At 39.3% G+C, this 19,844-nt stretch overlaps 3 protein-coding genes across 4 annotated transcripts in view; 1 reads left to right on the top strand and 2 right to left on the bottom strand.

Annotated features, from left to right (window-relative positions):
* Positions 1-19,844, bottom strand: part of LOC139128163 (origin recognition complex subunit 4-like) — a 272,861-nt gene that overhangs the window by 31,001 nt on the left and 222,016 nt on the right. The gene's annotated exons all lie outside the window — the stretch shown is intronic.
* On the bottom strand, positions 11,383-13,685 carry LOC139128172 (uncharacterized). The gene is made up of 2 exons (XM_070694008.1): positions 13,584-13,685; positions 11,383-12,644 (listed from the first exon to the last, which is right to left on the bottom strand). Exons 1-2 carry the CDS (start codon positions 13,621-13,623, stop codon positions 11,383-11,385), a joined length of 1,302 nt encoding a protein of 433 aa, XP_070550109.1. The 5' UTR covers positions 13,624-13,685.
* On the top strand, positions 16,067-19,411 carry LOC139128168 (myosin light chain kinase, smooth muscle-like). 2 transcript variants are annotated; one of them, XM_070694004.1, is made up of 6 exons: positions 16,067-16,345; positions 16,620-16,705; positions 16,956-17,083; positions 17,840-18,053; positions 18,463-18,597; positions 19,069-19,411. In XM_070694004.1, the coding sequence occupies exons 1-4, from the start codon at positions 16,078-16,080 to the stop codon at positions 17,874-17,876; spliced, it is 519 nt and encodes a 172-aa protein (XP_070550105.1). In that variant the 5' UTR covers positions 16,067-16,077; the 3' UTR covers positions 17,877-18,053; positions 18,463-18,597; positions 19,069-19,411. The 2 variants fall into 2 exon arrangements, with proteins under 2 accessions (XP_070550105.1, XP_070550104.1); XM_070694003.1 differs by lacking the exon at positions 18,463-18,597 and having other exon boundaries at positions 19,069-19,410.

The raw sequence follows: 19,844 nt of genomic DNA, 5'->3' as shown, positions 1-19,844 counted from the left end.
GCTGGAGGTGGATCTGCTGCCCGAACTGAAGGGCGCCCTCTACAGGACAGTAGAAAAAACGAAGGAGGACTGCTCTATGCTACCTTGAACACTGAAAAGGCCCTGTCAAGCATTTGGAACCAAACAAGGGAGTTCTCATCGACCTCAGGGGGATGCAGGACCCAACAGAAAGCAAAATTGGTACAGCAGAGACACTTTCCAAGGAATATGAACACACTTTGAACAACTTCAGAGACTTTATCAACAAGACAAGACTCCACAAGGTAAGGAGCAAGCAGAATTAACGGAAATAAGCTTCAATAGGAACATTGAACAAGCGAATGAATACATTAACGATAGCAAAGACAAGGAGAGCTGAAAACAGCGCCTCTACTTCAAATCACCATCCGAACGAGGATCTACACTAGGCAGCTTGCGTAGTTCACACAGAACCAGATCATCAACATCATCCAGAACAAACGCAATGAAGGCACAAGGCAAGGCACGCTCTGCAGCAAGAGAGGCAGAGTATATGAAGACAATAGCTCACCATCAAGCAAAAGCAAAAATCAAAGTTATCGAAGCTGAAATGAAAGCAGAAAAGGCAAGGATAGATGCAGAAATCCTCCAACAAGTAGCGGAAGAAAATTCCTTACCAGTACAGACACTTACTACACCTGACCAGTCATGAAACGACCATGTATCACAATACATTGCAATGAAAAAAGAAATGAAGCATGATCCATTACCAGCACTGAACTGTACCGAGTTCGTACCCAAAGCACAAAACAAAGACTTAGAATCATCCCCTCAACTGATACAACCAGGACAGGGAACACCAACAGAATCAGGTGAGACAGTCACACCTACTTCAAATCAACAGACACCTACAACAAGCCAGAACAACAACATGCAACCTCTGACGGAGATAGCCCAAATTATGGCCCGTCAACGTTTACCATTACAACAACCAATAACATTTGGAGGCGACCCAACCATGTACATGTCATGGAAAAGATCATTCGAAGCCACTGTAACAACGGCCTGCATACAGACATCTGAGAAACTGGACTTCCTGCATAAATACACTGCAGGGAGATCCGCAGAAAATCATCGAAGACCATCTACAACGATATGTAGACGACCCAGACGAGTCATATAGAGAGGCTTGGATAGAACTAGAAGACAGATTCGGCAACCCTGCAGTCATCACCGCAGTAATCCTGGAAAGATTGAAGTCCTTCCCGAAAGTTAAACCAGACGAAAGCAAAAAGCTACTCGAACTATCAGACTTATGTTCTAACACAGAGGCACACATGAGAAAACTTCCTGACCTCTCATCCCTCAATACACCACAGGGACTCAAACCTGTCATGGAGAAGTTCCCGAGATTCGTCCTAACAAGTGGAGAGATAACGTGGCAACATACAAATGACGCCACAAAACATTTCCTCCATTCAAGTTCTTCAAAGACTTCCTGAAAGACACAGCGAAAGCAGCATGCGATCCTGATATTCCAAGACCAGACGACACACACCCTGGAACAAGTAAGTCAAAATCCAGTCAACATACGAAGACCAGAGCGCGTGTACACGCAACGAAATCATCAAAGGAAGAAAAACAATGTCTCTTCCACGAGGCTAAAGGACATGACCTGAAAGATTGCAAAGCTTTTGCAAAGCAACCAGTTGCTGACAGAATTGAACTGTGTAAGAAGAAAGGCTTGTGCTTTAAATGCACTGAGAAACATCTCGCCAAGGACTGCACATCGACCATCGAATGCGCTATATGCAAGAGCAAGAAACACATCACCTGTCTCCACGCTACACCCGGTGACAGATCTAAGCAGAAAGCAACCGAAACCAAACCAGAAGATAAAGAAACCCAAGAAGCTACAACAAAATGTACCAGACTCACGAAATGCCCAGCCGGACGTCCGTGTGGTAAGATAGTCCTCGCAAAGGTGTATACACAAGATCGACCAGCAGACTACATAGAAACTTACGTAGTCCTAGACGACCAGTCCAATGCCTGTATGGGTGACAGCCACCTCTTCGACGCACTGAAGATACACGGCCCAGACCTTGAATACGAACTGTCAACATGCAGTGGCAAAGGAGAACTCAGAAAGGGACGACGTAGCAACTGCGTCATCATAGAATCACATGACGGAAAGAAAAAATTCTCTCTTCCCTCTCTCCTTCTCTCAACGCACCGACCTAGGGTGGACAATTTCAGGTGAACTGTGCCTAGAGACAGCAAGAGGTGTAATCCGCACTTCAGTACACCGTACGACTGCAACCCTCAACAGCTACGATGAATCGGCGCTCGAATGTAATCGTCACATTCACATCAAAGACATATTAAGCCCAAACCCATCAACTTCGGCACCAAGCGGACACCTTACAACGAACAAAAGGCACCCTCCATTGAAGACAAGCAAATTCCTGGACATCATGCAACGAGAAGTCCATGTAAATGAGGAAGAAATCTAGAACTTCCTCTCCCCTTCAGGCAAGACCCGAAGAAATTACGGAACAACCGACAATCAGCTCTGAACCGATTCTACAATCTACAGAATCAGCTTCAGCATAAACCACAAATGATGGAAGAATACTTTCAGTTTATGAAGAAAATAATGGAACGTGACCACGCAAGTCCCGTTCCAGAAGACAAAATAGATGGCCGACAATGCATGGTACCTACCACACTTCGGTGTCTACCATCCCAAGAAAAAGCAGATCAAGAGTAGTATTCGACTCCAGCGCAAAGTACAAAGTACGTCGACGACGGACTAACTTCAGCACCAGATGCACAGAAAGCTATCAGTCTCATCGAATAGAACAAGAGACTTACTAGCGACCAGAAACGTTAACTTCCACAAGATCGTTTCTAATGACGAAGAAGTCATGACAGCACTTCCAAACGAAGTACGAGCCAAAGATCTACAGAGTTTGGATTTCAACCAAGACACCTTACCAACACAGAGATCATTAGGGGTCAAGTGGTCACTAGAGCGGACGCATTCACATTCGAAGTAGACTTGAAGGAGAAGCCATTCTCACGGCGGGGAGAACTGGCAATCGTCAACTCAATATACGATCCATTCGGTATACTCGCACCAGTTTCCATAGAAGGAAAACTAATACTACGAGGCCTCATGACAGAAAGTAAAGGACGCAACTCATCAAACCTTGGATGGGATGAAACATTACCAGAGAAATACTTGCCCAGATGGACCCACTGGTGCAACAACCTAAACTACATCACAAAGATACAGCTACAGCGATGCTACACTCCACCTACCTTCGGAGCCATAAAGAAAACAGAGTGTCACATTTTCTCTGACGCCAGCAATGAAGCCATAGGTGCTGTAGCGTACATGCGGTTCATTAACCATGAAGACAACATCAACGTATCATTCATACTTGGCAAAGCAAAGGTAAACCCGACTCATGCAGTCTCCATACCTCGCCTAGAACTGTGTGCAGCCGTCCTAGCGACAAAACTCGCACAGAAGATCATATCAGAAATCAGCCTGAACATAGACAACGTCATATATCACACGGACAGCGAAATCGTCCTTGGATACATAAACAACAGCTCGAAACGTTTCCATGTATATGTAGCGAACAGAGTAGAAAAGATACACAACATCTCAGCACCACACCAGTGGCGACATGTGTCTACACACGAAAATCCAGCTGATATCGCATCACACAGTGTATCAGCCCAAAAACTCAACTCAACTATCTGGCTATCAGGACCAGCATTCCTGTGGCAGCGAGACGAGCAAGACAACCATGAAGAAACAGAACACAAATACACAGTAAGTGACGAAGACCCTGAGGTCCGCAAACAAATTGCTGTCCTCAACACATCAACGAAGGAAGTAGAACAAGACGACTTAGGTGCTCACCGATTTCAACGATTCTCATCATGGAGATCCTTGAAGAGAAGTATTGCCAACTTAATAGGCAAAATCAGACAAAGAAAATCACCAGAAAAGACAGACAAAAAAGAAGAAGAGAAGTCTCCAGAAGAACTGAAAATTGAGATGATGGCACAAGCAGAAACCATCATCCTACGCTCAGTACAGAAAAGTGTGTTTCATAAAGAATATGAGATACTATCTGCAACAAAGTCAGCAGGCACGGACAACAACAGACTACAGAAACAGAACTCCATCAGCCGGATGAACCCATTCATCGATGAAAAGACTCATCCGCGTTGGAGGAAGACTTCGTCAATCGGACATCGACCTCTGCGGCCGACACCCCATCATACTCCCACAGGATAACCACATTTCACGACTTATCATCGATCATGTGCCTCGACAAGTACAACATCAAGGCAGACAACTCACCCTGTCAAACGTCAGAGCTAATGGCTATTGGATCATGGGTGTACATGACATGGTAAGAAGTATACTACACAAATGTGCGATATGTAGAAGACTGAGAGCAAAACCACTCACTCAACACATGGCCGACCTACAGTCGGACAGAACAGAGAAAACCCCACCATTCACCAACGTCGGAATGGACGTGTTAGGCCCCTGGGCTATAGCTTCCCGCAAAACCAGAGCCGGTACGTCTAAAGCAAAGAGATGGGCAGTTATCTTTGTCTGTCTCTACACTACAGCAGTACACACAGAAGTAATAGACTCCATGGACACTTCATCCTTCATCAACGCCCTACGCCGCTTCCTAGCTATACGCGGCAACATCAAGAAACTCAGATGTGACCAGGGCACCAACTTCATTGGTGCAAAGAACAAACTTCAGGCAGCAGCCAAAGAGCTGGATCAAGAACGCATCAATAAATTCCTTACAACAAGAGACTGTGAGTGGATTTTCAACCCACCTCACGCATTCCACTTCGGCGGTATATGGGAACGACAAATTGGTACCATCAGACGCGTTCTTGACTCCATGCACTATCAACTAGGCAAGCAACAATACACACATGACTTGCTGACAACTCTCATGGCAGAAGCCAGCGCCATCGTCAACTCCAGACCTATAACAACTGTATCATCAGATGCAAACGATCCTCAAGCTCTCACCCCAAACATGCTACTCACCATGAAGACCCAATCACCGACCCCACCACCAGGCTCATTCGTCCAACAGACATCTACAGTAGAAAACGTTGGCGACGCATACAGTATCTAGCTGATCAATTCTGGATACAATGGAGAAAAGAATATCTATAAAGCCGTCAGCCACGACCAAAATGGAACAAATGTGCAATCAACGTCAAAGAAGGAGACGTGGTTCTTTTGAGAGAGAAAGAATACACAAGAAACAGCTGGCCCCTCGCTCGCATAGTGAAGGTCTACCCCAGCGATCACAACAGAGTAGGCAAAGTAGACGTCATGATCTACAAAGATGGCGAACATCGATCCTACCTCAGACCTATTAGCGAATTAGTTTTGATTGAAAGTACAAATGAACTCTGTGATTGAATTCAATGAACACTACTTACGGACTCTATTAGTATGAACCCTTTCGCATATACTCTTAGCTTTTAAAATTTATTTAGACCTAAAATATTAGTAGGCATTTATTCTATTTGAAATTTATGATTAGTAAAAATTCAGCTTACCACGCATTTTTAGACGGGGAGTGTGTAGGATTGACCCTTCATGACCCTAACTAGATTTTCAGAAGATCGCCCTCTATCTTTCATAGGGCCCTCTGACACACAAGTCAAGAAACTTCTTGGTAAACATTTAAAAGGTTAAAGATTAAATTACACCCAGGCAGACACGGTTTTTCCTCCACTGTCTTAAAGCAAGTAGACATGCCACGTGGACCTCACTAACACTTCAGCCAAAAGTAGGACTGTAGGCGCAACGATGTAAGTTGATTTCCCTTTATGACTTTCCAATTATTTAGAGGACCACTTTGAATGCAGTGCTTAGATATTTTAGAAGAATTTAGTTCTTTTATTCCGTTTACTTTGAACTTGATTTACCCTCGACTCTCCGATGTAGACAATGAATGACCTTGTATTTTAATCTCTTTATTTATCCAGTTTTCACCGCTTCTTGAATAAATCTACTATAAACTAAAGCAACTGAGGGTGGTTATTTCTTGGAGTGGTTGGCACTTAGCGGATACAAAAGTAGCTGGACTGTGTAACAGTAGGTAAGATCAGGAAGTCTTGCAATACGGCTCGCTTCACTCTACTCGTTACAGGAGGCGACAACTAAACAAAGCGGAGCATTAAAACGCTTCTGCGACACATAAACTACACCAAGGAGCCTACAAGTACGCCTTAAAGCAGACTTACCAGGCCACTACCTAGTGCTGTTATCATCAAAAAGTGACAACATCGGAGCACCACAGTGATAAATTATTGGTCACCTTGTGCTTTGACTACATTCCACTGCATCAAGCACAGCACAGCCAAACAAGAACGACATTGATCACCAAACAATAAACAGAGATTGACAGTTGTCAAGATCCCACAACACGAAAGACAACCAAATGCCTCCAGAGCCGATATAATTTATTGGCCAAACGAAAGGCTATACACAACCCAAAACACAAACGTCCAGAGGGACGAACAGAATCGGGTCTGTCTTTGAAACCCATAGCAGACGGCCTTTTTCAAGGCCAGCAAATTCTCCAAACAAGAACTACCGTAACACAAATGCAAAATACAAGTTTACACAATACTGTGTCACCAAACACAGAAACAGGAAAAACAACAAAATTGCCAGAAAAAGACGGTACAAGAGGAGACACCATATTATCTCAAACACAATGAAACTCCGTACAAATGCCGAACATAGCATAAACATAAATAACAACACGAATCTTAGATTCATCAAAATCTATCATTACACAAGTTAACAACAGCAAAAATCAATGCACTGGGTAAGGGTTGAAATTCATCCCAACACCAAATCGTCCTCACAGAGTTCATCTCAAACAAGACGCAAACATTAGAAGAAGGAAAATCCAATACATTATGCGACACAAATTGACCAAAAAAAGACAAATTCAAACACAAGTCTCGATGGACTCCATATACAACTAAGAACACAAATCGACAGATTTGAATTCTTACATAAAACATCAGGCCACCTGAAATCTACGCTTTAAAAGCCCGATCAAAGGCGAAACACTAAGATACATCAAAACTTGCAACACAAAAATGACTTAATTGTTTCAAAGGTCAATACACTTTATGCCAGATTAATTGAACATGGCTAAAACAACAAGAAATCTCCAGTCACATTGCAAGCACAGTTCGCCGCACGAGTTATGCAACTAGAACACAAGCGAACAAACGAAGAAACAAAGAAAACACTAGTCTTCACAACAAAAATTATAGCAACAATATTTATAAGAACACAAGCTTTAAAAAGCAGCAATGTGCGAAAACTGGGAACACATAGACAAGGACGAAACACTAGCCTGAATGAAATATTTCCACAACAACCGATCATCGCATACAAAAGAAATCCAAACATTAGCGATATACTGATACAGGCCAAAGTCCACGGCATTTTTGTATTAGGAACAAGTCAATGAACGAACGAACGAACACATGACGATCCAAACATAAATATTCTGGCTTCATTGCTAGAAGAACAGGAGATCAACAATATCGATGTGACATAAAACAAAAAAGATATACATATATCTTAGGCGACTTAGGAAGAGACCGCTCTGGTTTCGAAATGTGGGATAAAAAAAGAGTCAAGTTGTCAAAGACACACTCCCTTACGGAAAGTCTAAGTCTACTGTAGACGAGAGTAGATCTACGAACCGTCTGCAGTAGACTTTATGTAGATCTACATGAGGGTTTTGTAGATGAACAGCCACAGCAGTTTGTCTACATGAAGCTTTGTCTACAGATATTGTCCACACCAGACATGCCTATGTCTACAATTTGAACTAACTTCATCTACCTTGATCTACGTTTGATCTACCATCCAATCTAAGGGAGTTTCATCTACAAAGTTCACTTAGGCCAATAAAAATCATCTACACCTACTTCAAAAGCACAATCTTGTCTACATTGTAACTAAATCTGAAAGTACATCTACAGCACTGGTGCTTGCTTTACTGTATGTCCAACAATCTAATCCCTTAAATTGTATGATTAGCAAACTGCAGGCCCCATGGCAGAAGGCATCAGTAAAAAGATAACATGTTTTGGAATACATAAAATACAATATGATATATAGAGACAGAAGAAATTAGTGAATTGAAAAAGAAAATTCCACAACAATAACAATAAGTAGAATTAATCAGTGAATACAAGGGCCCTTGTGTATGTGTATGGAGTATTATTTTAACTCAAGGATGCCAAAATTTACTGATGGATACAAATATTATTTTAATTAGGTAATATTGAACAATTATGACTCCACTTAAATTCAAGGAATGCACATGCAAAATATCACAGGGATCAAAGTAGTTTTGTCATAAAAGTTGAAATTGCAAAGTTTACTAAAATCTGTAAGATGTCAATTGAACAATGGAAAAATTCTGGAGGTATTTGCAAAGGAACCATCCATCAAGTGTAAAAAACTGCTACTGAATGGTTGTAGAGATACTCTATCTGTTCTACAGCTTACAGCATGAATCATAATGGCATTAGTCGACTAAACCTGAGGTCTAAAGGGTTTTAAAAATACACTTTGATGCCTGTAGATAGAAAGATAAAAAATGAAGGCAAAGGAGGTTAAAATTATGGTCAATCATCTGTACATGATATCCATTAGAATGTTGGTCATTTGTAAAGAGCTGTTTAAGTTTCCTCATTACCGTATACAGTAGTATTTTCAGGGTTATTTTGATCATAGTATATTCCTATTGTAAATTGAAAGAAACATGAGACAGTACACCAATAAAGCATGCAAGGGCCTCATGGCTGATGGTGGGAAATGTAACACATCATAGTCCTAGGATGAATCCTTTCTTAAGAAGATTTATTTTTGTGGAATGCCCCACTTGTGCTTGTCAAATAAAGTCAAGGAATGAAATTTCAATACATGCCTGTGAATTCAGTGCTAATACTAATCACTTTCAATGCGGTTTGGAAAGTGACCAATGAAAACTAGGTCAGGAATGTCCTGAAAATTCATGCAAATACACTTTGCCAGTATATCCGTAACATCAACAATTATAAAGTCATTTGATGGAGGACTAACAACAGAAATATGAAAGTTGATTTTCTAAGGTTGTGCTCACCATCTAACAAGTCAATGTCATCCCTGCCTTGTAACTTTTCTATTAGAGCAAAATTCCTGCTTTGGCAATCACAAATATATGGAGCACTGCACAGACACTGTGGTTTAACTTGCATAAAATATTCAATCATTCCATATTGATATATGTCTTCTTGCTTGAAAATAACAGTGTAGGAATTTCGCTTAAACACCCTCTTATATGCCTTAGAATGATAAATTGTTGCCCCTATTCTTAAACGAACATATTTGCAGTATTGCCTTGCAATAGGAACAAAACCTAGGGATTTTGTCAAAAGAGAGAAAATTTGTTCATCAATGGTGCAAGTTACAGGTGACCCTATCCTGTAAATATCACCAACAATTGATACCTCGTTTGATCTTCGTTGAAATGGTCTTGTCATCTTTTGTAAAAAGCTGAACTTTCAACATCCATTTCTAACTTTTGGACCATTTGAGGTAGCCTTTGAACAAGTGCTACTGCTGTTATAATCTGTAACTCAACCTTTTGTGTACCGTGTATAAGTTTTAGCAGGAATCCATTTTGTCTTCGAAGTGGAAACAACTGTGTGTCCACAGTGGGCCCAGTACTTTAACATCATCAACAAGGTGCAAAAGTGTGTGAATGTTATGTGACATATATCGTTCCCCATACAGAATAGGAAACTCCAAACAGAAACGACGGAGCAAATAATCTGCCTGATGTAGTTGGTCGTCTGATATTGACTCAAGAGCAAGGATGAAAATTCCCTGTGATAGTAACACAAAGTGTTCATAATACATCTGAGGAAGAATTCCAAAAAGCACAGCCATTCCATAGTACATGAGAAATGAACGGATCTCTGAAGCTTTCCAGTACTTCCTATGAGTTTCTATAGAGCGAGACATCTTGTTATCTCATTTGGAGGTTGAATTTCAAGTAAACGGGCATCAACTTCACTTATCTTGCGAGAGATGTTAAATCCCATGTCACTTGTTTCAGTGGTAAAACCAGAGCGAAAACAGTGTTTTTACCACCCCTTGCAGTACACAGTGCATGTAATCAATACCACATCCAGCAACAATGTCGTAGTGTTTGAGAGTACCAAACCAACAGGGTCCTTTTACTCCATGTACTGGTCGCCCTGTGAAAATGATTTGGAAACAATTAGTAACAGAAACAAACACTGACATTTGCAATACACAATTTGTTTCATGTGACTTAACTTAAACAATGTACATTAAATAATACCCATTCCAGATCTTTTGCCTTTTAGGTGGTTTGTTTTGTCAATACAGCTCATGCTGATCAAGTTCATGAGCTTGAATTTGCATTAAGCAGTGTTTGACAAAATATTCAGCATTAAACATTCTACTTCCTGTAAGTTTTACATCAAATCACTCTTTAACAATGACAATATGCAAATGTTTTATTTTCAACAGATTCAATGGAATTTTGCATGCCTGAGGCTTATTTTGTTGCAGTGCAATATTCTGAGTCTGCACATCATGCAAGCACTGTTTCTTTAAAGTGAAGTTCACTAAGGCTGATTTTTACATATGTGCTAGCTTTTGGATCACCTATTCCACTAAAGCCATTTTTGCCATTCATAAGTTGTGCAATTTTTTTCAAAAAAAACCCCCCAAAAATACTTGCTGTTTAGGGTGATTTCAACCTAATGTATTATGACTCATGGAAAAAACCCGCCAAGCTTGGCGCTTTTTCCCCCATGATTCAAAATACATGTAGTTGATGAAGCCCTAAACTGCAACTTCCATCAGTAGTATTTTTGTCCAATTTTGTAATAGATCGTGTGAGTTATGACCGGCGAAAGAGACTTTTCCAAATAAGTGACCCCAAAGTTAGCACATGTGAAAAAATTAGCCTGGGTGAACTTCCCCTTTAATAACAAAACTTACCAGAATCAAATGCTGATTTTGCATCTTCAAGAAACTGTTCATGTGTCCTCTTTGGGCCAGTAGCATCCTCCTTAATGAATGGAAAGACGTGAACGTGCCCTCCTTTTGCTGTTGTCACAGTTTTACCAGGTTGAAGACACTTGACACATCCATAAAATCCATTGAATTGAATCATATTGCAAACTAAACTCTTGGCCGGCAAGTCAGATGTACCACATATCAGGATCACTTTTGACCTGAAAGACTGTCCCGTTGCTGTCTCCACTGCCACACCTTCTCTTTCAAGTTTGTCAAATGTCGAATGAAAGGGTTGCAGGTAGGTCAACATTTGTGGCTTTGAAGAACCAAACCATAATCCAGCAAACAGCATATTTTTCATTTTTGGTTCTCTTGTCAAGGGGGAGTTCATTTATAGTTAGGTAAAGAGGCCACAGGGAATATGAGGATGATTTGAACACTGGAACCCCATCAGTGTTCCACATCAATGAGATATTTTCCTGATGGGACAAAATCCCATTGTTTACAAAATGACGCTGATACAAAGATCCATCATAAATGTCTGCAATATCTTTTTGATGTTTTTTCTTGCGTCTGAAACGGTGTGCAAGATCATCGTAGAAGTTACCACGACTGAATAAAGACTGCAGCTGGGCTTCAATAGGAATTTCAATAAAAAAAGATTTTGCTCCATGCTTTGATAAATCATTGTGGCATACATCATTGGGACATATCACAACAGATGGATCGTCCAATTTAAACAAACATGATGAACAGTAATGGTGGAAGACCAGTGGGTTTTGAAGTTTCTGGAAGTATTTAAAAAATACATGTATTGATTGCAAACCAGGATGCGAGGCAGCACAATGGAGGTTAATCAGCTGCAGCAGATCTGTAAGAGCTTCTCCAGACAAGTGATATTTCAGAACATAAGTGATGATCAATAACATGCTTACTCCAACACTAAGTTTTGCTGATGGAAATATTGGTTGTCTATCACTGGCATAAGTGTCCTCAGCCTCACTCTGTGTCTTGAAGTAATCAGTGAAGTCTTTCTCTGTTGGAGCGTCAGCTGTAGCCTCTTCATCATTTCCTTTATTTTCATCTGCCATCTCACCAATCTCATTCAGATCATCATTACAACTACTCTGCAGTTTAAGATGTTCGATGAGCCAATCATCACCTGTGTATTCTATATTTTTTGCAGAGTAATTGTTCATACTGTTTATCATTTCCAAGTACTCACATTCTTTTGCCTCTTTCTTGTGTGATATGAGCATATTTTCATCAAACGACATTTCTTGGTTGGACAAGTCAGTATCAGAAGCAGCATCCATGCTTTGATCTCTTTCTAAAGACATTCTGTCATTAGTGTGTGTTGCATTAGTAACTTTTGATTCTGTGTCAACTGTATGAAAGTGACCTACTGCCTCTTGTGATGTTTCTAGAGCAGACAAAGAATTATTACAGAGATGTGATGCACCATTCCCAGCATGGCCATCTTCTATTGATGTAGTAGATTGATGATCTGCACTTGATTGCTCACGAAACTCCTCTAAAAGAAAAAGAAGTGTCAAAATGCAAAGTAAAGAATATTAATCTGCAACAGAACAAACAATAGGTTGTGCTCTTATGACAGACATCAATGAGGAAAATGATTTCAGAAGTATACTGACATTTCAGTACAATAAGGCTTTCCCTTGTGAAAATATCATCAGCAATGCTTAATCATACTGTTTTTACCAACTGCATGTGTATATAGCAATGACGTTGGGATATAGCTTTGTCTTTATGGTCTCTCTTGTATGTTACTTCATGTACTCCCGAGAAATACCTTTAATCATGATTTTTCTTCTGTGGTAGGTTATGCATTCCTGCCTTAGCCCTTCAAAATTATTGTAGATTGTACAAAAACATTAACACAGGATAGCCAGTAGAACTGAACTTGTAGCAAACCCAACATTATCAGCACACGTTAGCTAAAAATCTTGTGAATATCTTATATAAACTCAAGTGTATTACCCAAACAAAAGAGCATTGTTTTACTTGCCAATGCCCGTCAGCCCTGCAGGTAACCTCGACCCCTCATACTTATCCTTCGGTACTATGGAGACACACGTGTATTATTGTCTCGAATGCATGTCGTCAGTTTTAATCGATGTTCATAGCACTTTGAAGACGCTAGTTGGCAGATGCATATACGTATAATACACAGCAAATCGTCTCCGCGGACGCGAAGGCGCAAGGCCGTGGAGTACGTACTACACCGCCTGCATTTAGCGTATCAAACAGCCAAATTATCGTTTCGAAGCAAACAACAATGTTGTCATGTAAGGATAAAAATATGACGAGGTCTAAATGACTTTGGTACCGGGGTTGAGGTGGCCGTCAACAGATATTTTGCATGGTCGAGCTAGATGACCTGTGCTCCCCTATATCACATTTTTCATTGTGCATATTTTCCAGTCTGTTTAATACTGGCAATAATACTTACCTAACATGGTCCTAACAGTAATTCGTCGCCTTTTTGACATGACTGGATAGCAACGCGTAATTGATTTAAAAAAGACGTATCGGTATAAACTGAAGTTGTAAACTTTACGTAGACGCCAGGGAGCAACACGCAAACCTACTACTTCCGGGTCAAAGTGATCTGAATAAAATTGCGCGTGCGCAGTAAAGGTATTTCAGGCGCGCTTTTCAACTACCAGCAGTACTGCTTATACGCTTCGCTCTGATCGCCGCTGGGCTCGCATGTTGATCTTTCGAGTCTTTCAACAATGTCTTGGGCACTTGTGTATTTCGGAAAAGATGACAGTTATGCATCAGTCCCTGTATCATCGATAACAGCCGAAAATCCAGAGGAAAAAACAACTGTTGGTGTGAGATGGACGACGTTCAACCCTGAAACATCAGAGAACGAAAGTAACGTATACGATGCGAAGGTCATTAAAATAGGTGAGTACATCGTTTTAAAACCTTAAAAGCGTGTGTATAACTGACCTAAAACTACATCCCACAACAATCGGTTGAGAAAACAGTATCGTACGACTGAAGATGGATGCATAGACCGCTGTGCCACCTCCTTGATTAGCCCATAGACAGCAGCGCGCAGCGCCCCTTAGCCGTATCTGTTTATCGAAAGGATTTCGCGCGGTTTTTGCTGAAAATTACATTACACAAACCGTCAATATCTTATCGTACACTAAAAAAACTTTGTTGCTCTAACAAAAAAATGTCAAATTCATCCGTCACCCAAATATTGCGCTTATCTGCTATAAACTCAAATTTTGAACACTGCACAGACTAGAGACTTTCAACATGCAGGGGACCATACTCGTGTGATATGTGTGATCTCATCACAGTGGAATTTGGGCAGATCGTCTATGTATAGCCGACACGAACTGTCTGATACCGGTTATCAAATACTGTGAAAAATAGTATAGAATGAGCTACAAAATCACTATCAGTTTTAAGTTGCAGGTAGAATACCATAAAAATTGTAGAAAGTGAGCAACCAGCTTAGTCGAGGAGACCTTCAGACTTGTACACTATGCATATCATTAGCATCTCATTGTCGGCTACATAGACTGGAATTTGGACTAGTGACAGACTGATATGTCAAACACAACGCTGGTACTGTCAACATGCATGACGAATTAGGGAAGTGTGCCATGGTGCATCATCAAATTATGACAGATATTTACTTATCAACGTCTTCCTAATAATGACAGTTTGATCTCTAATCAGGAGGTAAAGTGACTTCAACAGTATACCAAAAGCAGTCACCCACTAGTTCTTCATAGATCATGGCGATCGAATCAACCATCGTATGTTTATTATCTCTAATGTGGATTAGTGTTTGCTTTATTTGCCTATGTAGCATCAGGCATTACCTTTGTAATTCACTTTTGCAGTCATGCCGATGATGGTACAACATATTTCTTTTGGTAATCTGTTCACCCACTTATACTTTTTGAGTATTGTTCATACAAATTCAAAACATTTACAAAAAATTAAATTACATTGTTTTTGTTCACAAGCCTTATGTATGTTTCAAACTTCGTGTTACATTTTCATTATTTCAAAGAAATGTTTCGTCTTTTCAGCTTTGTACAAATAGCAAGTCCATTGTATAAGTAAAGCATAAATGAAATGCAATTACATGTATAATCAGACAGAAATCGACCAAATGGTTGCTGATATTGATATATAATAAAGTCTTTGTTTTCCTTTAAGGTGCTGAAAGAGAAGTAAAGAGAAAAGAATTGGAGTTTGTGGCGAAATTAAAAGAAGCACGGGAAAAAGAAAAGCTGCAAAGACCAGGGAAAGGAAAGCAACAGAGAAGAGGAGAGCAATGGAAACGTGCGAATTTGCCCAGTTATCTCCAAAGAAAAAATCAAAAACTATCAAAAAAAAGATAAAACAGTATCAAAAAAAGGAATGAAACATAAAGCAAGCACAGATGGTAAGCAAGCTGAACAAAAAACAAGCAGTGGCAAGCAGCAGAAACAAGATGTTGATAAGAACTCTCCAAGTAAAGTTGCCAAAGGAAAGAAGCCAGGATTATCAAAAGAAAAGAAACTGCAAATAGAAAAGGCTAAGAATAATGCTATCAGAGAAACTACTGCTCAGTACTTTGCCGAACACTTCAACAGATCTTCTACAGCAAGTACCGGGGACACTTCACCTACTGAGTACAGCCCAAACAAATGTGTGAAGCATTCTTGCGACACAACATCAGTGTCCCCAATGTGCCCTTCACCACATACAAAATTATCATCTTCTGCCATGCCATGCACATACGGAGCATATGCAACGCCAGTGTCAAAAGTGGAGATAAATAGCCAGTTTCAATCACAATCAGGACCAAGACCTACCGCACAAAAGCAAGAATCTTTTCTGGACTTACTAAATGACAGTGATAGTGATGTCACCATGCATGACTTGGATACCAATACAACAACTGGAGGGTCATTGCAGCAGCAATGCAGCCACTTTATCATGATGATGATGAGAGTGAAGTGTACACTCAACAACCAGCTGAGATACCCAAACAAGTCTACACTCAACTACCAGCTGAGATACCCAAACAAGTCTACACTCAACTACCAGCTGAGATACCCAAACAAGTCTACACTCAACCAGCTAAGATATCCAAACAAGTCTACACTCAACAACCAGCTGAGATATCCAAACAAGTCTACACTCAACAACCAGCTGAGATATCCAAACAAGACTACGTAATGATACCAAGTGAGATTAATCACATTTTTATGCATGTTTCACCATCTTATGAAACTTTTAAACAAATTCTGCATTTAAAAATATTTTGTGCATTTTTTTATTTCCTGAATTATTTCCAGATGTGCTTATTCTATCAGATCACTTAAATACCTTCAGAGTTTGGTATACACAGGGAAGATAACTTGAAAAGGACATGTTTGACAATTTTAGAACAGTGAAACCCATGCTCACTGAATGCGTATTGCTCATAGTTTTTACCCGCATATGCACTCTCTCCTTACAGAGCCTCCTCCTGAAGTATGTAACTATTTGAAAGAGGTTTTCCAAATATTGACAGAAGCAAAGCCAACAACAGCAGAACATATCAAAGTAAGTAAACATGATTTGAAAGCAAAAGAAAATTTGTATTTACATCACAGGTAAATACAAATGCTGTACTACTGGCAGGTATATATGCATCATAAAGGAAATACCCTTTGATTTTTCAATTAATGGATGCTATGTTTGCTACAGGGAAAAACAACTTTATGAAGTTTACATGAAGGAGATTAACTATAGGCAACCAAAGTAATATTGACACAAATGCAGAAATATGAACTTCTCCTTTTATATATCTCAGGTCGAGCCATATGAGAAGGGTGTTGTTGGTGGTCAGCCACATCTTTCTAAAAGTCCTACTGCTGGTGTTACCTCTACTTCTCCCGTCCTTGTTGTGACCCTAATATGCAGACAACAGGTTCACTTGAGGTAAGCAATGAAAAACTATACATTTACATTATTTGCACATGTAGATCATAAAGAACTTTGAATAATGTCATGGTGATAATTTATATTGTTAGAGGTACACATATGTAAATAAGATATATGATAATCATTTTGAAAAAACATTGAAGTGACAAAGTCAGTTATTTTTCATGAATTTTGTTTGATGTGAGATACTACTTATATAATGTTTGAGATGTAAGATACTAAATGAATGGGTGAGAATGGTCATGACCATTAATTCATTTTCATGATGATTTCATGTTTTGTTGCTAAAACCAGGTTGAATATATGCACTCTCACCCATTCATTTAGTATCTTACAACATCTCAAACAATGCATTCTCACCCATTCATTTAGTATCTTACAACATCTCAAACAATATAAGTAGTATCTCACATCAAACAAAGTTCATGAGAAATGGCCAGCTTGTCCCTTTAATTAGCGTTCATCAGGCATCTTCCCTAAACTAAACTTTCAGTCTTTTGAGTGTGATGGAGTACAGGTAATCACTGTAGTTAAACATGCAATGCTGAATAAAATCATCATCCATGATAGTAACATTTAATTGTTTATAACGAGAAACTACTAAGGTGATCATTTTTCTAAGCACAAATCTATCATGTAATGACAAAAAGTGGTTATACAGACTGCCAGTAACCAGTTACAATTGTTTTACAAATATTTAGCTTTCACTGAGATAAGAGTGTTCAACACAAAGTCCTTTTTTTTTGCTTGAAGGAGTTCACGGAACTTGTCCCAAAAAGTGGTGTCATGATACCCATACCCACCATCTCCACAATATTAGCAGAGGCAAGACAAGAACCTAAGAAATTATTTCTAAAGTTAGTGGACCATTTCTTCCCTGCGGAAGTGAGAGCAGTATCCACAGCTTCATCGAGGTCAACCAACGGGAAAATGCCATTGGATCAAAATATTGTACAGGCAATAAAAAGTGAGTACACCAATCATCATTATTAACAATAACTTGTTTAGCCTCATGTGCCAATGCAGATTGGCATTTTAAGGATGGTCTGATGTAAAATAGGATGTGTTTGAGATTGTGTAACTTGAAAAAGTCTCAACTGAGTTTACTTGCTACCAAGTTGACCTGGTTGTTTTGCATTGTAGCTACCAAAGAGATAGGACTAATGAAAACAGTGTAGTTATTTACTACTTTGCATATAACTTTTTACTTTTTTACATGTAACAAGTACAAATGTAGGTTCACCTAGTGGAAAACTATCTTTCCCTTTAATGGTTGAATTTTTGTTTTGTGATCAAAAGTAACTTTGCAAATTTTGGCTATGTTTCCAGGTAGCGTGTCAAATTTTGTGCAGTTAAAGTTTTCTCTTATATTTCAGGCTACACCATGACAGTTGCAAAAAAAACAACATTGCATTGGATCCATCCTCATTAAACAGGCAATTGACACAAAAATGCCACACGGCCATTAGGGAAATGAAAAGGAAATGTACTGGAAATAATAGCAAATAAGTGTCAGTATTCAACAGGTTTTCTGTCTTGATGAATGCTTTGAGTTGGTAAAGCATGACAGCATGTCGGTTAATTCCTGTAAGAAAAGCATAGCCATGTCATAATGTGCATGTCAATTCAACTCATGGTCAATTGTTAATTTGTCTTTTTGCAAGAACGTTTTAAATGTATTTCAAAGAAATGCATGGCCTGTCACTTAAAGTTTTCTGCCTGCACTTAGCATTAATATAAAGAAATATTGTTTTCAAAGTTCCTCAACTGTGATCTTGACTGTACACAAAAACTTAAGTTTCTCAACCAGTTCTGTGTAAGTTTTAAACTTGATATGACAATTTCCAGTATTATAATACTCATCAGATATTGGCTGAAGTAATTATTAATGAGTTGTCAGTTTAATGGAAGTTCCATGCGCAAAGTGCTTTTATGTCCCCTTTCATGTTGAACTTACAGACTTTTTCTTTGTTGCTTTGTAGGTAATAATATGCAAAAGATGACCAGCTGTCTGTTATAGAACAATCCTTTCCATCAAGGGAATCAACAGTAAGATCGTGGTATATTTTTTCTATTGAACTGTCAGGGATCTCATGACATTATTCACATGTAACAGACATGTTATGCTTACATGTATTTTCAAGCTTAATCCACTAGTACAGAAATTTGCTAGAAGTGGACACTTTCTCACTTTATTGCGAGAAGTAAATGAGAATACATACTTTCTTGCAATCAAGCTGCAAGAACTGTGCTTTCTCATCTGCATCTGTGAGAAATTGAATTCTTGCAATCAATCAGCGAGAACTAGTTTTCTCGCTCTGCATCTGCAAGAAATTTTGAAATTTTGTGAAATGCGTATACACAAGAATACAATTTCTTGCAGATGCAGAGCAAGAAAACAAATTTCTGGCTGATTGATTGCGAGAATTCAGTTTCTCGCAGATGCTGAGCGAGAAAACGCAGTTCTCGCCAGCTGATTGAAAATTCTCACTCATTTATTGCGAGAAAGTATGTATTCTCGCTTACTTCTTGCAAAAGAGCAAGAAAGTGTCCATTTCTCACAAATTTCTGTACTAGTGATCTTGTTAGATTTGCTTTTAAGTGTAGATTTGTTATACACTCTTTATTTTTCCTATTTTGCGTATGTTCTGTACCTTTTTGTTAATTGTTAGTTGCTTTAAGTGATCATATTCAATATGTTTTCATTTGTCGTAATCAAGCATATTATCTCTTAAAATTTCAAAATTTGGTGTGAACT

The sequence above is a fragment of the Ptychodera flava genome, unplaced genomic scaffold, assembly GCF_041260155.1.
Source record: "Ptychodera flava strain L36383 unplaced genomic scaffold, AS_Pfla_20210202 Scaffold_45__1_contigs__length_1260105_pilon, whole genome shotgun sequence".
NCBI lineage: Eukaryota > Metazoa > Hemichordata > Enteropneusta > Ptychoderidae > Ptychodera > Ptychodera flava.
Note: the sequence above shows the minus strand (reverse complement) of the source record. Positions and strands in the feature narration are given on the sequence as shown.

Bases quoted from the DNA above. Each gene is read 5' to 3' on its own strand.
- LOC139128168 (XM_070694004.1), top strand. From the start codon at position 16,078: ATGCAGCCACTTTATCATGATGATGATGAGAGTGAAGTGTACACTCAA. The intron at 16,706-16,955 runs GTAAGTAAACAT...TATATATCTCAG, and splicing joins CAACAGCAGAACATATCAAA to GTCGAGCCATATGAGAAGGG. The intron at 17,084-17,839 runs GTAAGCAATGAA...TTTTGCTTGAAG, and splicing joins AGACAACAGGTTCACTTGAG to GAGTTCACGGAACTTGTCCC.
- LOC139128172 (XM_070694008.1), bottom strand. From the start codon at position 13,623: ATGTCAAAAAGGCGACGAATTACTGTTAGGACCATGTTAG. The intron at 12,645-13,583 runs GTAAGTATTATT...TTTTTCTTTTAG, and splicing joins TACTGTTAGGACCATGTTAG to AGGAGTTTCGTGAGCAATCA.